Source organism: Carlito syrichta, unplaced genomic scaffold (genome assembly GCF_000164805.1).
Source record: "Carlito syrichta isolate Samal-C Ts95f unplaced genomic scaffold, Tarsius_syrichta-2.0.1 Scaffold303060, whole genome shotgun sequence".
Taxonomy (NCBI): Eukaryota; Metazoa; Chordata; class Mammalia; order Primates; family Tarsiidae; genus Carlito; species Carlito syrichta.
In genome coordinates, this window is record NW_007247156.1 from 118,111 (window position 1) to 139,123 (window position 21,013).

General features: G+C 42.1%; 1 protein-coding gene across 1 annotated transcript in view; it reads left to right on the forward strand.

Moving 5' to 3' along the window:
• HSD17B3 (hydroxysteroid 17-beta dehydrogenase 3) overlaps positions 1–21,013 on the forward strand; it is a 58,803-nt gene that overhangs the window by 18,765 nt on the left and 19,025 nt on the right. Inside the window, exon 3 of the mRNA XM_021712092.1 lies at positions 19,702–19,777. Within this exon, the coding sequence (XP_021567767.1) occupies positions 19,702–19,777 (76 nt within the window). The remainder of the gene's footprint in view (positions 1–19,701; positions 19,778–21,013) is intronic.

Genomic DNA, 21,013 nt, shown 5'->3' on the forward strand with positions numbered 1-21,013 from the left:
CCTCCTTCTTGGAATCTTATCATGTATATATTAGTTTGCATGTTGGTGTCCCATAAATCTTGCAGACTTTTTGAAATTCTTTTTTCTTTTTTGTCTTCTTACTGGATAATTTGAAATGACCTGTTTTTGAGTCCACAGATTATTTCTTCTGCTGTTGAGGCTCTCTATTGCATTTTTTATTTTACTCATTGTATTCCTCAGCTACAGAATTTCTATTTGGCTATTTTTAAAAATAATTTTTAATCTTTATGCTTACCTTTTTATTTGGTTCATGTATTTTTTCTGATTTTGTGGAATTATCTATCTACCTTTTTTTTGTAACATGAGGAGCTTCTTTAAAACAATTATTCTGAATTCTTCGCTAGGCAATTTGTAGATCTCTATTTCTTTGGGGCCATTTACAGAAAATCTATTGTTGTCCTTTGTGTTCCCTTGATTTTTCATGTTCCTTGTAGCCTTGCATTAATGTCTCCATTTGAAGAAGCAGTCAACTCTTCCAGACTTTATGAAATGGCTTTGGTGGGGAAAATCTTCATCTACAGTTGGGTGTAAGAGTGCTGGCTGGGTTACATATGGTGTCTCTGGCTCAAGGGGGCTGCAGCAATGGCTCTGGCTCTGGCATGTGGAATGCAACAATATGGACTCTGGGTAACTCTGTCAGCTGAGGTTAGTACTGGAAAAGACTGTGAGGGTCTTTGGTAGGGAAGGCTTCTGGAGTCTTCCTGCTCACCTTTTCTCCCATGGAAAGAAGTTGTTACCAAGGGTATCCTGCTTGGTACCAGGGTTCAGGGGACAGGTGGACGTACAGCAGTGGCAGGACTGAGAATGAATGTTCCAGAGTGGGTGCAGTGGTGCAAACTCCAGGCAGGTGCATCTGCTGAATCAGTGTCTGTAAAGACTGTGGGAGTCCTTGGGGTGAAAGCTGTAGGTGTCTATGGTGGTGGCTTATGCTGTTGGAGTCTTTGGTGGCTTAGGCTACTGGAGTCCCCCATTCTCCTTTTCTCCCATGAGGGATGGTCACAGCCAAGAATATCCCCTTTAAAGACAAGGTGAGCCAGGCTGGGAAATGGGGTGACACTGGTGAAATGCATCCTGTTTTTCTACGTGTCTATCCCCAGTCAGTTGCGATGTGCCCCTGGATTGCTGCAGCTTCTTCCTTGTAATCAGGAGCTCTCCCATAGCTATGTTTGTTGCTGGGTAACCCACTTTCCCCCCACAATTTAAATCATAAGTTATAGGGGGATGTGGACTGAGACTTCATAATTTTCAATCTTGCTGATATTACCCCTCAAATTAAACTTTTAATTTTAAGGTAATTGTTGATTCATGTCGTTACCCGAAATAATACAGAGACACATGTATGCTTTGCCCAATTTCTCCCAATGATTACAACTTGCAAAGCTATAATGCAACATCACAACTGACTTATAGGCATGGATACAGTCAAAATACAGAACAATTCCATCACCACAAGGAGCCCTTGTGTCGCCCTTTGATTGCTATATCTACTTCCCTCCCACTCTCATCCCCTCTTTAACCCCTGTCAGCCACTAATCTCTTCGTGGAAATCTGTTTCATTTCTCCAATTTTGTCATTTCAAGAATGCTATGTAAATAGAATTATACATGATGTAACCTTTTGGATTGACTTTTCCCACTTCGCATAACTTTTTGGAGATTCTTCAAGGTTAGTGCACCAATTGTTTGTTTCCTTTGGGTGCTGAGCAGTATTCTGTGGTATGGATGTACCACAGCTTGTCTAACCATTTATCTGTTGAAGGTCATCTAGGTGGTTTCCAGTTTTTGGTTACACAAATAAGGCTGCTGTCAACATCAATATTTAGGTCTCTGTGTGAACATAAGTCTTTATTTTGGGGGGACAGATGCTCAGCAATGCGATTGCTGGGTGTATGGTAGTTGTATGTTTGCTGTTTTAGGAAATTGTCAAACTGGTTCTCAAGTGGTTGTATCATTCTCACCAGCAATGTAAAAGTGATCTATTTTCTCTATATCCTTACCAGCATTTGATATTGTCACTGTTTTTCACTTTAGTCATTCTAATAGTCGTATAGAGATATCTCATTATGGTTTTAATTTGCATTTCCCTGATGGCTAATGATGTTTTTGTATATATTTTTAATTCAAAGAGATGGAAAGTAGAAAACAACATGAGGGCCATCACATCTTTGTCTGGACTAACCCTATTAATGATAAAAAGTAACCCAGGCGTACAATTAGAAAACTCAAGCAACAAAGAAATGCACAAAAAGAGAAGAAAAGTCCTCTTCCCAACACTACTTTTGCCTTACCCCTTTCTGTCAAGGTAGCCAGTGTGAAGAACATCTTGAGACTCCTAACAAACAATCATTTCTTTAAGAAAAAGTAAAGAAAACCCACACTGATATATCAACACAGATGTTGATAGTATGGTGAAAATTGGCTCTAGTAATAAAGAGACCAAATAATATCCAGAGATTTCCTAGAAAATGGGTACTTTTCTGACTGGACGACTCTGCTCAGGTTCCTTCTGTCTTTTTTTCTTGCATGGGCTTTTGCTCTCCTCTTCATGGTTGTTGCTGAATTATAAACATGTCTGTTCTGACTTGTGAGAAGGGAAGAGGGGGAAAGAAGTCAAGGCACACCCAAGGTTTTCCACTGTGGCTCCACTGACCCTCCCTTGGACAGAACTCAGCCCTGTGGTCAGACCAAGTGCGAGGAAGCCTGGGGAACGTTACCTGCGAGAGAACAGGTTTTAGCTCCACTTGCAGTCTCCATCAGAATTCACAACAAAATGTTTAGTTTGGGTCCACTCAGCACAAATGGGATCTTACTTTATACAACCACAAACCATATTCTAAACTTTGCTTTGTTTATTTACTAATACAGCCTGGAGGTGTGGCCACAGCAAAGGCATACAAGTGGGCTTTGTTCTGTTGAATGGTTTCAGGGTATCCCATCTCATGAATGTATCATTTCTTTTTTCTCAGCCTTCAGGGATGGATTCTAAAGTTGATTTTCATTTTTGCTCTTACAAATAGTGTTGGAAAAAAACCATTTGAACGTATATTTGAGCACACACCCAAGGTTACACCCCTATCTGTATCAGTTTCAATGGGCATGTAAATTTAAATATTGGATACCATTGCCAAATTGTTCTCTATATGACTGAACCAATCTTAACCCCTCCTGAGATGATTTGAGATATCTTATTCACTAAACACTTGTGAGCGTGAAATATTATAAATTTTAATTTTTGCTACTCTGATGTGTATAAAACAGGTGTTCTTGGCTGCTAATGCCCAGGGACTGCTAGATACAAAATACATGATGAAAGGTTGTCTAGTTTTGTTTTTCCACATCTAGACATTTCTAGTACCATCCTCCAGTATCAAGGATGGCAACATCTGGGATGGCTACTTACCTCCAGTATGGCAGGCAGAACAGCCAGAGTTCTTCCAAAGACAGGGTTCTTTTTTTTGAGTTGTTGTCTCCTCTGTTCCCCAAGTTGGAGTGCAGTGATACAATCACGGCTCACTGCAGCCTCCAACAACTGGTCTCAGGCGATCCTTCTGCCTCAGCTTCCAGAGTAGCTGGGACTACAGGCATGCACCACCACACACAGCTAATTTTTTTATTTTTGGTAGGGATGAGGTCTCACTGTGCTGCCCAGGCTAGTCTTGAACTCCTGGGCACAAGCAATCCTCCAATCTTGGTCTCGCAAAATATTGGGATTGCAGGCACGAGCTCCCACGACAGACTCTTGATAGCTAAAGTAATGGCAGAGAATTGTCCCTTGGATTAAAATCACTTGGCTAGCTCTGTCTTGAACCAACTCAAGAAAAATAACCGCCTTTCCCTGTTGTTGAATATCATCACATGCTTACTTTGCAATGTATGACTGTGTCTTATGCCAACAAGGAAATTCTTCTTCTTAATGTCTAGTCTCAATTACTCCATCTGCATTGTCAGCACATTCTCTTTCATCTGGCTTTAAATGAAAACAGCAGTTTTTAATTATTTTCATTGCTTTGTTCATGTGCTACTTAACTTCAAACCTGTAACTTCTGATCCAGGCTTTGAATATCTTAGGTATACTGTAGTATGCCATGTCGCTGGCGTGTTCTCTCTCTCTCTCTCTTTTCTCCCCCTTTTCTCCCCGCCCTCCCCTCTGTGTGTGTGTATGTAGAGAGAGAAAGAGGGAGAGAGATATGAAACAAGAGTGTATATAAACATAGATATGGCCACAAGATATAACGAAATGTGTACTGTGTCCCTGCCACCCAGCTTGAGAAATAGAACATCGCCAGTACCCTTAAAGCCACCTGTTTGCCATGCTTATGTGACGCCCCGAGCCTCCACCAATGTAAACACTATCATGAACGTTGTGCAAAAGTTTTCTCGCTTTTTAACAAGATAGTTCTACTGCACATGCGTGTATGCCTGAAGAATATGTTGGTGGTAATGCTTGCTTTGAGCTTAATGTAAATTGGATCATATGTCTTCTTTCTGCTTATTTTATGCAGATCAACATCGTGTTTCCAAAATTCACCCATGCTGACATGTATGGAACACGGTTCCTTCATTTTTAGTACTGTATTCCAATATATCCCAATTTAACCATCTTTTCCTCTGTTGACAGACATTTATGTTGCTAATACTTTTGCTGGTATGAACACTTTTGTCCTTGTTTCTTAGAGGACATGTGCATACCCAGGGACAGGATTGCTGGGTCTTAGCTTATGGGCATAGTCAATGTTACTAAATATAGTCATGCCCTGCATGGTGTATTTGGTCAGTGGCCACACTCACAATGGTGGTCCCATGGAATTGTCGTGCTGTATTTTTACTGTACCTTTTCTGTATTTAGATACAGTTAGATGCATAAATACTTATTGTGTTCCAGTTGTCTACAGCAAGTTTGTAACCTAGGAGCGCCAGGCACTACCATCTAGCCTAGGTGTGCAGTAGGCTATACCATCTAGGTTTGTGTAAGTAAACTCTATGATGGTCACACAACAATACTGTCACCTTACGCTTCTTAGAAGATATCTCCATCATTAAGAGAAGCATGACTGTAATGCTACCTTTTCAAAGTTTTTGTGTTCAGTTTTTACCAAGCCTCATAAAGTGAATAGGGGGATTTTTACCTCTCTTTGTTCTTTGAAAGAAATCGTGTAACTTTGGAATGATTAATTGTTTTTAATGTTTGGAGAAGTTTTCTGTAAGACTATCTGTGGCCGGAGTTTTCTTTGTGGGACAATTTATTATCATTATCACCTTGTTATTTTTTAGCGGTTCTAGGACTATTTGTGTTACTTTTTTTTTTTCTTGAATCAGTTTTGGTAATTTGTATTTTTCTAGAATGATGTCACTTTTGCCTAAGTTTTTCAAATTGGTCGGCATAAAGTCTTTTTGTAACATTCTTTTCCTAAGTTTAAAGAACTGAAGCAGGAAATGGGTTTATTAGGAGGCTGTCATCTATTCAAAAGATCTCTGGAAAGGCTAAGGAACCATTTCAGAAAATGAGCAGAGATACGGAAAGGTGTGGCATGGGGGGCACAGCCAGGTTGCCCGCCAAGCAGCGTGGGCCTGTGTGTTTATGTTCATACCCCCTGCTTTGTCTCTTCTGGAATGCCTGTTACTCAGATGTTGGGAAATATCATTTCTGGAACCCCCATTATGCAGATCTAAAATCATCATCTATTTATCTTTTTTCTTATAGTTTTAAAAAATTTCTTTGTCCCGTTTCCCTTTTTTTTTACAAAAGGATTTCATCTTCTAACCCTTCAATGAAATTTTTTTCATTTTTGTATATTCTATTTTAATTTAAAAAAATTTAAAATGTAAAAAGCATTAAAATTGTTTATATTCCAAAAATTTCTTTTGTGCTATAAGAGCACCTTTCTTTTTTCTTTTCTTTTTCTTTTTTTTTTTTTTTTTTGAGTTGGCATCTCACTCTGTCGCCCAGATTGGAGTGCAGTGGCCGCTCCCGGCCACCGCAGCCTCGACCTGCTGGGCTCCGGCGATCCTTCCACCTCAGCCTTCCAAGGAGCCGGGACTACAGGCGCGCGCTACCACGCCCGGCTCATTTTTTGATTTACTGTAGAGATGAGGTCTCACCAGGCGGGTCTCGAACCCGTGGGCTCAGGCAATCCACTCACCTCAGCCTCCCAAAGCGCGGGATTATAGGCTGAGCCCCGAGCCCGGCTAGTAGCGTCTCTTATTCCTCTAAAGATGATTTTTTTTTCTTCTGTAAGACTATAGTCTCCTGTTTTGGCTCTGTTCTACCAAACTGCTCTTTCCCATGTTTCCTTGGTACTCTGTCTTTCGTGTTAGCTGTGCCTCACAGACCGTTCTTATTGTCTGTTCAGTTTCAAAGCCGGATTAGGTGGGATTAAGGTTTCATTGTGTAGGTTGATGTTGTCGGGGTGAGTGTGATCAGCACGAGCTCTTTGGTAGGGAGAGTCGCCCTTGCCAGTGTCCTTAGGTCTTTTCCTTGGGGTGGGTCAGACTTCCCAGAGAAGAGCCTTCTCACCTTTGTCTGTAGAGTGAAGGTTGGCTGCTATTGTTTTGGAAACGGAACTCAGTGTGCACCCACTGGTTTGTTTCCTTGTCCACCAGGCATGGCATGGAGAAGGTCACCTAGAGCCTTTCCTTGTCCACAATGCATGGCATGGAGAAGGACACCTGGGGCCAATGGCTTCTCAAACAGCTCATACCCAAGCCTCCTTATTCTAGCTTTTCTCACCCAGATCTGGTGCTGGCAGTGTCAGAAATTTTTAAGAATTTTAGGAGTATACATTTTTTTATGGAGTTCGTTTTATTTATTTCTTTGCAACCTATATGCTATTTACTTTTAGAAACAGAGTCTCGCTATGTTGCCCAGGCTGGACTCAAACTCCTGCGATCAAGCACTCCCCCGCCTCAGTCCCCTGAGTAGCTGGGGCCACAGGTGCGCACCACCCCACCCAGCTAGTGGTATTAATTCTGTCATTTCTCAGCTCATCCTATTGCTGGTTTAGGGTTTGAGATTTCATGCAGCCATTTTCTAGCAAGAACAACAACAAAAATTGTGATTGTTCTTGTCTTTTGTTTTCACCTTCCTGTGGATTTGTGTTTTCTCGGGGGCGGGGGGGAATCACTTTGCCGTGACTTTAAAGGGATTTCAGGAGGTAGAAAAATTAACTGCATGTGCCTTTTGGTATATTTGTATATTTCAAACTTGGCTACATCCCTAATTAGGCCCATCTTTTTTTTTTTTGAGTTGGAGTCTCGCTCTGTTGCCCAGACTGGAGTGCAGTGGCCACTCCCGGCCACCGCAGCCTCGACCTGCCGGGCTCCGGCGATCCTTCCACCTCAGCCTTCCAAGTAGCTGGAATTACAGGCATGCACTACCACGCCCAGCTGATTTTTTGATTTATTGTAGAGATGAGGTCTCGCTGCCCAGGTGGGTCTTGAACCCGCGGGCTCAGGCAATCCACTCACCTCAGCCTCCCAAAGGCGCGGGATTACAGGCTGAGCCACCGAGCCCGGCTAGGCCCATCTTTTTATTCCTAATATTATTTATTGATTATTTGTGAGTACTCTTTTTTTCTTCTTAAAATGTTTTTAAAACCTTTTAATTTTTTATCTTAAAGATGTGGGGTGAAATTCAGGTTAGGTATACAAATGTTCATTACGCAGGTACCCTTGTTGATGAGGCGTGCTCCCCGTCCCCGGCAGATTCCCACTACTGCCAATCCCTTTCTTATAGTATCACAATAGTTGTTCAAGGTCCGCTTAGGAATGAGAACATGCGATTCTTGGTTCTTTGTTTTTGTGATAGATCCCTCAGTTTATAGCCTCCAAGTTCATCCAAGTTGCTGCAAAGTTCATAATTTTGTCCTTCTTTATGTCTGTGAAATATTCCATCAGGTATTTGTACCACATTTTAAACATCTAGTCCTCTTTTGATGGGCAGCATGGTTGGTTCCATGTTCTTGCTACTGTGAACAATGCTGCAATAAACATACATGTGCAGGTATCTTTTTTATAGAGCGATTTGAGTTCTTCCAAATATATTCCCAGTAGGGGGATTGCGGGGTCGTATGGAAGGTCGATTTTTAGATCGTTTAGGAATCGTCACACCGTTTTCCACAGAGGCTGTACTAGTTTACACTCCCACCAGCAGTGTAGAAGTGTTTCCTTTTCTCTGCATCTGCTGTTTTTTGAGTTATTGATGATGGTCATTCTGACTGGAGTTAGGTGGAATCATACTCTTGTTTTCTTGATTAATCTCACTGAAGATTTATTGGCTTGATCAGTTTTTTTTTCAAAGAGCCAACTTTCTTCTCTTTTTTTTAAAACTTTAGATTCAGGGGGTAGCATTGTATGTTTGTTACATGAGCAAACTGCATCCCGGTGGAGACTGGGCTTCAGATGACCCTTCCCCAGTTGGTGACTGTATCCGATAAGTAACTCCTGAATCTTCTCCTTTTTAGTTTTCCCAGTGTCTGTTATTTCCATCTTTGTGGCCATTTAGCGCCCACATGTAAGTGAGAACACGTGATGTTTGGTTTTCTGTTTCTGAATTCGTTCTTTTAGGGTTATGATCTCTACCTCTACCCATGTTGCTGCAAATGACATGATTTCTTTCTTTCTTTTTTTTAATGGCTGCCTAGTATTTCATGGTGTATATGCATCACATTTCTTCATCCAGCCAGTCATTGGTGGGCACACAGTTTGGTTCCATGACTTTGCTGTGAATGAATGTATAAATACAGGAGAATTTTTTATATGATGATTTCTTTCATTATACCTAGTATTGGCATTGCTGGGTTGAATGGTAGTTCTTTTTTTTTAGCTAGTTTTTTCAAATAGTCAGCTTTTAAACATACGTAATCTGCACGTGTTCGATATTTATACACATCCGTCAGATCAAATGTATTATTTATGTGATTAAAATAATCTGTATCCTTACCAAATGTTTGTCTGTTTCATCTAACAATTACTGAAAAGGTAAATTAAAATTTCCCATCCTGATGATGTATTTTTCAATACTCTGTAGTTTTATCTAAAGCTATCTTATTAGATAAACCAGGAATTTCTATAACTTCCTGATGAACTGAATGTTTTCTAGTTTTTATTTCTAGTAATTTTACTTACTTTAGTGCCTATTTTGGTTGATATTAATAAAGCTGTGCTTTTTTTCTCTTTTTTAAAAATGTATTTTGGGCATGTCTTTTGAAAATACCATAAACCAGATTTTGAGACTCTTTTCTGATATTCTTTGTTTTCACTAGAGCATGATAGCACATTTATTTCTGAAAACTTGCGGATTTTAGGGTTGTAGTAAAACTATAGTGACCACTCCAAGAATCAACCAATATTTTATATTTGGTACTGTGAAAGCACAATGCTCCAAAAAGTTCTATGTTAGTACTTGTTAAAGATTTATATCAACTTTGTAATAAAAGATCCAGCAAGAAGACAGAGGAGCTAGTTGAAGAGCATTGGAACTACAGGGATTTATAGAATTAATCTGGAAAGAATTCAGAACAATATCCCCTGAGTTAGACACCCAATGAGCTGACTTTCTATAGGGTAAAAATAATCATGTCACCTCAGGTCAGCTTCTCTGTAGGCAGTAGTGTCCCCCAGACCCCTCTGTTCCAGGCTTGCTGACTGTGAGCTATCTGCACCTTTATGGGCTGAGAATTGTTAAACAAAGATTCAGTAACAGCAGTTTCTGGCCAAAGGGTGTCAGATGAGGTCAAGCAGGCTTATTAGAAAATACTCTAGGGTGATATCAATTTTTTTAAAAAACCAAGCACTTATCACCTTGCCTGTTTCTAGGTTTGGGATAAAGTTTTCTTTAACAATTTCACTTACAAATATAGAATTCTTTGCTAAATGTGTGCAATTCTGGTCTTAATGATTGATAAAGTTAAGAGTAGCCTTAGGTAAAAAATAGACTATAAAATAAGTTTTTATAGACAAGTTTCGTAGCAAGGCTATTTAAAAATTTGGAATTGGTGTAATTTACTTAATAAGTAGCAAATAACATATATATTACATTAAGTTCCGTCAAATTACAGGTCTACCCCAGCAGGCATACTCTAATTTTTTCTGTTTCCCTCTCTTTCCCATTCCTCATCCCACTCTCTGTTTCTTTCTCTTCCTCTCCTTATTTGCCAATCAAAGGCACAGGGGGTTGAGTTATTATCATTGACCCCTGCATGGTCCCTTTCTCATTTTATTTTCTTTCATTGCCATCCTCTTCCATGCCCCTTCTTCCCATATGTAACCTTTTTCATGTGTTTGATGTGTATCTTTTGTTTGTATTTTGGCAACATGCTTATTGTTTTGTGTGCATTTTTTTAATCTCAGTGTTTTACTAATTCACATATAGAACTGTTCTTTCTATATATTTAGTTTGGGGAAAAATGGCTATTCTTTTATTTACTGAGATTAACTACTTTTTAAATTGGCAAATAAAAATCATATATTTTTATAGGCACAGCATGATGTTTTGAAATAGATATACATTGTGAGATAGTTCAATAAAGCTAATTAATGTGTGCATTACTTCATATTTTTTTTGTATTGTGGAGCACTTAAAATCTATTCTCAGCAATTCTCAAGAATACATTACATTGCTATTAATTATAGTCACCATGTTGTATAATAGATCTCTCAAATTTATTCTTATCTTACCTAAATTTTGTATCCTTTGACCAACATCTTCCCCATCCCCCACCCCCAGAAAAATGGCTATTCTTGCAACATTAAAAATAATGTAGAAAGAACAGATTTGTTTCTTACAGTTCTGGAAGTTGGGAAGTTCAAGGTTGAGGTGTTGGCATCTGGTGAGGACCTCCTTGCTACATCAGCCCATGGTGGAAGGTAGAAGAACAAGAGAAGGCATGCAGAGCCTTGCAACTTATTTTTAAATTAGAGACATGACTTTGTTTATGCTACTCTTTAATGAAATGTGAAGCTTAATTACCCAATATGAGGCAAAGCAGTGTGTAGGCTTTGTGTTGAAGAGTGGAGCCAGCAGATTAAAAAAAAGTATGGCTAAGACTAAGGTGAGGTGTGCAAGGTGACCTTGAACCTGAGGATGGGTACCTCAAATTTTGCACCCTGAGTTCTTTGTTTGCCTCATCCTAGATCCAGTCCTGGGGAAAAAACCCAGATCCCTGGGTCATTACACGAGGAGGCTGCCTGGACTGTTGTATCACCTGTAGGAGACACTGTGTGAGAAAGACTACACCTTTCTTGTATTCAGCCGCTGAGATTTGGGGCCAGTTTATTACTACAGTATTGCCTATCCTTAGCCCACTCACTAGTCACAAGAGGGAGAAAAGTAACAAAGGACACACAGTGACGGGCCTAACTAAAGTAAGCTAGAAGGAGTTAGTGTAACAGATCTGCAGTCTGGATAAACGTGACTTGGTTACATTTACTGATAATTAACATACTTGGATGAGGCTAAAGATATCCAATGTTAAATCCAGAAAGGTTGAAAATAACGGAATGAAAAAACACACACTAAGGAAACTCAAACACAAGGAAAGGAGTGTTGGAGTTAGCAACTGGCAAAATATAATTCAAGATAAGAAGTCATAAGAGGGGAGTGTATTGATAAACTTCAGATTATTAATACTGAACCTATCGTGTCCCTGACAATAGAAGTTCAAAATATTGAAAGTAGAAATGTTAGCATAGAAGGAACTGATTTATTTGTAACTATTATGGGAGATTAGCATGCATCTTTCAGAGATAGAAATATAAAGTGTAACCTGTGGGAACGCCTTTCCACTGCCCCTATGATATCACTAGCAATTTAAAACGGGTTTATGTGGTTAAGAACATCCTCTGAAGCCAAGATGTTTTTCTCAAAGGGACTTTTTGCCATTTGAACTCAGGCGCAATGGCTTAACTAAGTGTCCTGACTTCACCTAAGCTTGTTATAATGTCATTAGCATCTCATTGGCATTGAGTTTCTATCCTCCTGAGTGTGCTTTTCTGTGGTACTTATGGGTGGTGATCGAGACGGAGTAGCTTTGGACAAGAGCACACACACACAGTAAGGCTGGGACCAGAAGACAGCCAGAAAGTGAGAGGTGGGTAAGATGCAAATGAGAAGAAAGCCCCTAGAAGGGAGAAAGAAAAACCCAGCACACTCCCCCACAGCGGGTAACCTATTTCAGGCTCCCTCGGCCTTTTTCTGGAGAGACTTGTTGCTTAGTAAACTCCTCTTTCACTCAAAAAAAAAAAAAAAAAAAAAAAAAGAAAGAAAGAAAGAAAGAAAAGAAAAGAAAAAAGAAATATAAGGTGCAACCAGTGCTTTAAATAATCATGATCACGGTCTCCGATAGTCTCTTTAAGCCTCATGGTGGTGGTTCTTTCTCTGTCTCGGCACCTGTCAGGTCATTGATCTCTCTCAGACGAAACAAAGCCTTTTGGTCACTTCCAGATGCAAACATGGTTTCTGTTCCATGGTGACAGTGTCCAGTCACCTGCAGTAGTCATTTCATCTTCTCCCTTTCCCCCACCTGGGACACGGGAGACGGTGCCATGGTCTGTGTTCTCTCTTTCCTGACCTGCATTTCTCCTTCTCATGGTTGCTAACTGAGGTGTTGGAACCCGCCCCGGGGAGCAGAAGGATGGGAGAAGGTGGTGAAGAGGAGAAAGATGCTGGTCGGACAGGTCTGTGAGCATGTCTCCCTCTTTGGGTCTGGTGACAATGTGACATGACTCTCTCCCAGAGAGGCCCTTTCGCGGGCTGTCACCATGGTGTGTGCCACTCATTGTGTTGCCGGACCGTGGCCCTGGCGAATACCCTCTCATCCTGCATGGGGTCTTCCCCCTTGCCACCCAGCACTCTGCCTCCAGCTTCCTTCCGCTGAGGTCTCTTTGCCCTTGAGTAGACATCTTGGATGGATTCCAAGACAACCCCATCTGGTCCAGGAGAAACACTCATGTTCTTATTGCCTGAACTCGGTCTTGATGTAGGTCTCTAGCCTACGGGAGCAGGAGGCTGTAGTGTCAGAGCAGTTGAGATGCCACAATCTCTCGCTCGTTAGATTTTGAGGGGGCTATGTCAAAAATCAGTTTAAAGTTGGAGCCTAATGAGTGAGAAATAAATTTTTGTGGTATAAGAATCAATTCAGAGCCAGGCTCGGTGGCTCAGCCTGTAATCCCATGCCTTGGGAAGCTGAGGTGAGTGGGTTGCCTGAGCCCGCGGGTTCGAGACCCACCTGGGCAACTTGGTGAGACCTCATCTCTACAATAAATCAAAAATCAGCCGGGCGTGGTAGCGCGCGCCTGTAGTTCCGGCTACTCGAAGGCTGAGTGGAAGGATCGCTGGAGCCCGGCAGGTCGAGGCTGCGGTGGCCGGGAGTGGCCACTGCACTCCAGTCTGGGTGACAGAGTGAGACTCCAACTCAAAAAGAAAAAAAAAAAAAAAGAATCAATTCGAGGGGCAAAAAAAGAAGAAGAAGAAGGGGGAGGAGGAGGAAGTTAAGAACAAGAAAGCACATGAATTTAAAACATGAAATGAGATGGGATGGTGCTCTTGAAACCCTCTCCTTTACCTTGAGGTGAGAGGTGGGCAATTAATCCACCTCCCTCACCTGGCCCTTGGGGGCGTGGTCACAGTTTGGCAGCAGAGAGAACCAAAGAAATCCTCTTCACAGATTCTCTTCATTACTCCTCTCCTTATCTTGCTATTATTATTTCTTTATGTGAGTGAGGGGTCCACTGGGAAGGGGCTCAAGAAAGCTCATGGATATTATTTTGAACACTGAGCTGTTTCTGGTCACATTTCTGACACAAACATGTGGGTTTTTTTCCTCACGCCAACCAATTCTCTGAACGCCAACTGGATGTCCTCCAACTGGATGTCCTCCAATTCCATTCCTTTCTGACAGTAACTCCCAGGAGTTAGCACAGAGTCCACAGAAGGGCCCAGTTCCACAAGACCGTTCAGACAACAATCACAGGTCCAGGCTCCCTGTTCTTCGGAATGGCTGTGAATGGAAGGCTCCCACAAGGCCCTCCTCAGGTTTCATAGTCGCTAGAGTGGCCGACAGAACTCAGGAAGATGCTTTACCTATCGTGACCAGTTTACTGTAAAGTTTATGGGGGAACAGCCCAACTGAGGAAATGCAAAGAACAAGGCATGGGGGAAGGAGTGTGACTCTTCCTTGCTGTCTCTGAGTGTGCCACCTCCCAGACCCTCAGAACCCTGGCATTTAGAGATTTTTATGAAGGTTTCATATATAGGCATGATTTATTAAATCATGGGCTGTTGGAGATGAGCTCAATCTCCACCTCCTTCCCCCTCCCTGGAGGTCGAGGGGGCAGGACTGAAACCCTCTAATCCCAAGGTGGGTTCCTATGGCAACCAGCCCTCCCCCTGAAGCTGGAGAGCCATGCCCCCCCCACCTCCAGTCATCTTGTTAGCATAAAAAGATACTCTTTTCACTTGGAAGATCTGAGGGTTTTAGAAGCATCATGTCAGGAGCTGGTGTCAAGGACCAAATTTTGTAACAAAGGATGCTATGTGTCATCCCTGTCACTCAGGATAGCACAAGAGTTTTAGGAGCTCAATGTCAAGAACAAGTTAAAAGGATCAAATATGTTTGTTGGTATATTACAATATCACGGTTTTATTGGTTCTCTTTCTGAAATAAAATGGCAGTCTAATGTCTGCTGTGTCTTAGCACTTCTGCTGAAACCTCTGATTTAACAGCTTATTACATAACTAAAAAATAATCAAGTCTATCAGGGATTTGGATATCCTCTCCGTACTGGTTTAACCAGTATTTGGTAAGGCATTTAGTAAGCCTCAAGTTTAGTTTAATAGACAGCTATTTAAAAAACTGCCAACCAAGAAAGATTGAATACACACTCCTTAAAGATACATAATACGGTACGTTCATAATACTGCCTGCTTATTAAGCTACAAAGGAAATTTGATCAATTCCAAGTAGCAAAAGTCATACCATTACATTCATTGAACACTATGCAATACAATTAAAAATAATTTTAGAAAACTATATCCATCCTCCTATCTATATTAAAAAATATTTTTCAATATAGCTCTAGGATTTAAGAAAAATTTCAAAAAACCAACACTCCTGTGAATTGTGGTCAATGGGTTGTGAGGATGTAAACTTTTGACTTTAAGTGCATTTACTAGAAAACAAGAAAGACTGTAAGTAGTCTTAGCTTCCACGAACTTGATCAGCTGAACTGATTCTTTAAAAGACAACAGCAACAAAAAAGCCCCAAATCTTTGAAAAGTCTTATGTTAAAAAGAAAGAGAAAGAAAGAGAAGGAGCAACTTTAGGAACCCAGCAATGGATGAGGAGATTTTTTTCAAAGAAGAAAAAGGAAGGCAACACTATTTAAATCCTTATACCTAGAAATTGAAAACCTAGATGAAATAAATAGCTTTCTGTGAAACTAGGAATCATCCAAACTGGCTCAAAAAGAAGTAGAACAACATCGAGAGGTCAACAGTTGCAGAAGAAATGAAAAAGACAGTTATGAAGAGCAACACCTAAGCTGAATGTCCCGACATTTTACAAGGAAATAGTACCAAATCTTCAAGGTCTAAGAAAAAACAAACACACCCGTATTTCCAGGATAGCCAAACATCTTGATTTTCTTGGGACTGCAGGGCTCCTGGGATGTGGAACTTTCAGGGTTAAAATTGGGACGACCCTGGGACAAGTTGATTTCCTCCATATTTTATAAAATGTTAAGACAAATGAGCAGGACTCTGATACCAAAATGGGACATTGGAGAGTCGGACGTGATGGCTCACACCTGTAATCCCAGCACTTTGGGAGGCAGAGGCGAGAGGATGGCCTGAGTCCAGAGGTTCGAGACCAGCCTGGGAAACATGGTGAGACTTTGTCGCTATAATACATCAAAAAATTAGCTGGGCATGGTGGCGCACGCCTGTGGTTCCAGCTACTTGGAAGGCTGAGGCAGAAGGACCACCTAAGCCCAGCGAGTCAAGGCTGCAGTGACCGTGAGCATGCCACTGCACTCCAGCCTGGACAACAGAGTGAGACTCTGACTCAAAAACAAACAAATAAATAACAGCATTGGAGAATTCCAATCCAAGTTAAATATTCACAAACAAAATCCAGCAGTTTGTTTTTCAAAAAGCAATTTGGAAAAAAGGCATAGATGAAAATGTTCTTAAATCGATAAGAGATATCTACCAGAAATGGCAGGAAACATAATGCTTCATATTGAGAAACATGGAAATATTCTCAGGGCAGTAGGGAGTACATGTTTATTGCCACAACTGCTTACGCTGTACAGAAGGTGTCAGCCAAGGTCAGGAGGTCAAATATATGCAAATATTGGAAAGAAAGGGGCAAAATTGCGCTCTTTGTAGAGAATATTATTGTCTGTGATGAAAAGTCAAACGTTGATGAATAAACTATTAGAATGACTTAAAAAAATTTAGCTAAGTGGCTGGGTAAGAGCTCCTAATTGAAAATAACAACAAATTAGAGCACATAGAAAAATAGCCAACCAAACTGATTGTTTCCTATGTGACAGTTTCTGTGCCACACAGTTTTTTTTTTTTAAAAAAAAAGAGTCTTACTATATTGCCCAGGCTGGACTCGAGCTCCTAGGCTCAAGTGATCCTCCCGCCTCAGTCTCTCAAATGTTTGGGACTATAGACACATGCCACCTTGCTCGGATATGTTCCAGACACTTTTTTGGTATTCTTTTATTTGATCCTCAGAACAGTTGGTTTGTGCAGACAGATTATAAGTGATAGAGACAGGGTTGAACCCAGGTATTTAATTCTGAAGTTTCTTCTATCCAAAATAACTCAGGTCATGATGGCAATGGATAAACGTTAGATTCTGGTGGCCGGAACAATCAATGTCCACCCAGATGCCCATTCTTTCTTCCAGCGTACAGAAGTGTAGCTGGTAAGGGGCTGCCCAGCCAAGGTGTTCCCAGATTCCTAATATCTGTGTGGGGCTGTGTGACCAATTTTGCAAATGACATCAAGCAGAAAGGATGTATGTCTCTCTTGGTCAAGATGATTAAGGAGGGGGTGAATCCTCTCCACCCTCTCTTAATCCTTGCACTGACTGGATGTCAGAGCCCAGGGCAACTTAGAACCTGTGTTAAAGATGACAAAGCCTTGCTCAGCCTTGGGTCCCCAATGGCCAGGGGAAATAGGGTCTGTTACATGAAACAAAAACAAACTTCCTTTGCGTTAAGCCACTGAAGTTATGGTATTATTTGTTATAGCAGCTCATGCCATTCAAACTAATGCAAACCTAAGGAGATTTTGATGAAGAAACTTCTAAAGGTTTTTAGCAGGACATAAGAGATCTGAATAAATGGATACCGTATTTATGGATGAGGCATCTGGTTACTACAAAGATGTAAGTTTTTCCTTAAACATCTTTAATCTCAACATAATACTTAACTAGACAATTTTATCATTTGCTCGGAAGATTAAACAAAGAGGATGAAAACATTTTGAAAGAAAATAATCATTGGTGGAGAATTCATCAGACATCAGAAGTCAGAAGTGGCCCTGGCACTTTTACAAGGAGAAAGTATTTGTGAGTGAGCAGTATGATTTGACAAATTAAAATAGAAAAAGGTGTAAATGCTGGGGCTTCAACCCCAGAGGACTTTATGTGGATGATTTTGGTGGGAATTGGTGTTTTTCTGACCTCTTGGGGATTCTGAGACCATGGACCTGAGAGTGAGTTATTGGCAATTGGAGACAAGACAGTATAGTCCATAATCCATTTTCTTGCGTGTTTTCTATGCCGTTCAGCTCCTTCTTGATGTGATGACATGGTGCTCGGTTTCTGCAGCACACATACTGCAGTTGGGTTGACACAGAGATTAGCATGAGTTCCAAGGGTGTCACACGCAGTTGAGAAGTATTCCGTATTTTTGTTAAGAGGCAAACTTCGTTTTGCATATTTCACCACACACACACACACACACACACACACACACACACACACACACACACAAATAACAGTATAAATCATTCAACTAAAACCACAGAGAAAGATGTCAATGAACTGGGGTCTTTGTCACACATTCAGATGTAATCAGTCTCTGTTTCAATGAGTGTCAGTTTGCCTTTTTTTATCTTTTGGGAAAAGCTTGAACTTTTCTTTCTGGTGGCATCTTTAGTGTAGTCGCATCTCGGGCTGTCTAACTCCTAGCACACCACACTTATGTGCCCCCCTGGAGTCTCCCCTGCTGCCACCATGCTGATGCGTGCCCTCCACACCCTCAGCCCTCATGAGTCCAGGCATCACCTGTTCTGAAGGTTCACCTTGCTCCTCTTGAGGGTGCATCTGACTCTTTGACCAGTGCTCCCTATTCCGTATTCTTTCCTGCTGGGAGTCAGAACTCAGGAGGGACTGGGGCATGGTGGCTCACGTCTGTAATCCTACCACTTTGGGAGTCAAGGCAGGGGATTACTTGAGTTGGAGACCAGCCTAGGCAACATAGTGAGACCTTGTCCAACAACAACAACTACAACAGCAATGACACAACACAAAAGAACACAGAGGAAGGCCAAGTGACCCACAAGAGGAATGGCCTCGTGAATAGGACGCAGCTCAAAAGTGGCTGCAGAATTTCTGTTTTTATTATGGGCTGCTGCCCTAGACTCTGGTACATAATATCGAGTATAAAGTCCCAATATTTTCAGTTGCAACACACAGCTGACCTTACCCATTCCAGAGAAGCAACTCTCAGATCGTAAGCCTGTACGAGAAAAGCACTCAGGGTAGTTCCTGGCCCAGATTAAACACACAAATGCCAACTACGATGACAAGGGCTCAGTTAGCCTGGCCCATTGCTTCTGTTTTGCTCAGAGCCCAGAAACCTTTGTCACATTCTGCACACTTAAACCCAGTGAAAGACTGGGTGTGGTGGCTCACACCTGTAATTCCAGCACTTTGGGAGGCTGAAGTGGGAGGACTACTTGAGCCCAGGAGTTCAAGAGCAGTCTGGGCAACATAGCGAGACCTCATCTCTGCAAACAAACAAGCAAACAAACAAAAAGTAGCCAGCGTGGTTGTGTGCACTTTTAGTCCCAGCTGCTTGGGAGGCTGAGGCAGGAGGATTTGTCTGAACCTAGGAGGTTGAGGCTGTGGTGAGCCGTGATTGTGCCACTGTACTCCAGCCTGAGCCACAGAGTGAGACTCTGACTCAATAAATAGATAAATAAAAAATAAACCCAAGTGAAACAAACACATCACCCTGTAACCCAGCATGTTACCTTGAGACCAATGCACTTTTAGTATCTTTTTATTTTTCGTTTTTTAGAAATGGAGTTTTGCTCTGCTGCCTAGGCTTACGTGCAACAGCACAAGTATAGCTCACTGCAGCCTCAAAGTCCTAGGTTCAAGCGATCCTCCCACCTCAGCCTCCTGAGTAGGAACTACAGGTGCGTGCCACCACACCGGACTGATTTTTAAGTTTTTTGTAGAGATGGAGTCTTGCTATGTTGCCCAGGCTGGTTTTGAACTCCTGGCTCAAGTGACTCTCCCACCTTGGCCCCTCAAAGCCTGGGGTTGCAGGTGTGAGCCACTGAGGCTGGCGAGGCCAATACACCTTTGAAACAAGACTTTCCTGTCCCCTCACGTTGGTCTTTTTTGTTTTTGTTTTTTTTCTGCTCCACCCTCAGCTGGCTAGACGTGGCCTCAACGTTGTGCTCATCAGCCGGACATTGGAAAAACTACAAGCTGTTGCCAGGGAGATCGGTGAGTGACCCCGCGAGAGCCGAGCCTGCTCCCATCCACTCCCCCATTTACAAAGTGAAGGGCAGGACTGAAGGTGTGAGCCAGGGGAAGCAGGAGCGAATTCAGGCACAGACAAGTCCACTTTCTCCTTGGGTCTGGCGCCTTCATTCCTGGACTCTCCCCGACTCCTGGCTACTTCTGACGCTCCCTTCGAAAGCGGGATCTACGTTTGGGACTTCATGCTCTTATCCTTGTAGGAGGATGAGGCATGATGCTTCCCAGCAGTTTTCAGATTTTTAAAAAAATAATTTGATCCAGGGCAGCCATGTATGATTGTGAAGGTTGTACACCGTACAACCCTAAGAGGCACTTTTTTATTTTTTGAGTTGGAGTCTCACTCTGTCACCCAGACTGGAGTGCAGAGGCCACTCCCGGCCACCACAGCCTCGACCTGCTGGGTTCCGGCGATCCTTCCACCTCGGCCTTCTAAGTAGCTGGAACTACGGCGCGCACTACCACGCCTGGCTAATTTTTGACTTATTGTAGAGATGAGGTCTTGCCAAGTTGCCCAGCCGGGTCTTGAACCCGCGGGCTCAGGCAATCCGCTCACCTCGGCCTCCTAAGGCACGAGATTACAGGCTGAGCCACCGAGCCCAGCTCAAGAGGCAGATTTTTACATCATCATCGTTCCTTCTGAAGTCTTCTTAGTTAATAATGATCATAGCTTTTCTTTTGGGGGGGGCATCTGAATTTTAATAATTGTTAATCTTAAAATTAGTAAACTCTTTAATTCAAAGGGATGTGCATTCAGTGATGGGCTCTAGGGAAGACCATGAGGGCTGTCTGGGGGCAGCCTTGTTCCCCTGGGGGAGATTTGAGATAGGAGGAGTGTGTGGGAGGTGTGAGGACTGTCCTTGAATGAATGAATTCCGCTTCTGTTCTGTCTGGATAGTAGAAGTAACTCTGAATCGGACTAGGACGTTCCTCGGCGCTTTCCTTATGACAGTAAAATGTGCATTCTTTTGAAAAGCAAGGGTCGTCCTTGGACTGAGAGCTTTCCCCTTCCCCCAACTATGCCTCAAGATTGCTTGGCCCAGAAATGCTGGCTCTGACTCCAAGCAAAGGCAGTTCACCATGCCGTTGGAAGACTGCTTGTGGCTTTCATATCTGCCTGAGAACCCCTGCTCAAGGCAAGCAAACACAGAACAGTGGAAAGGGCATTGAACTTGGAGTGAGCAGAGTGTGGGTGCCTTTGGG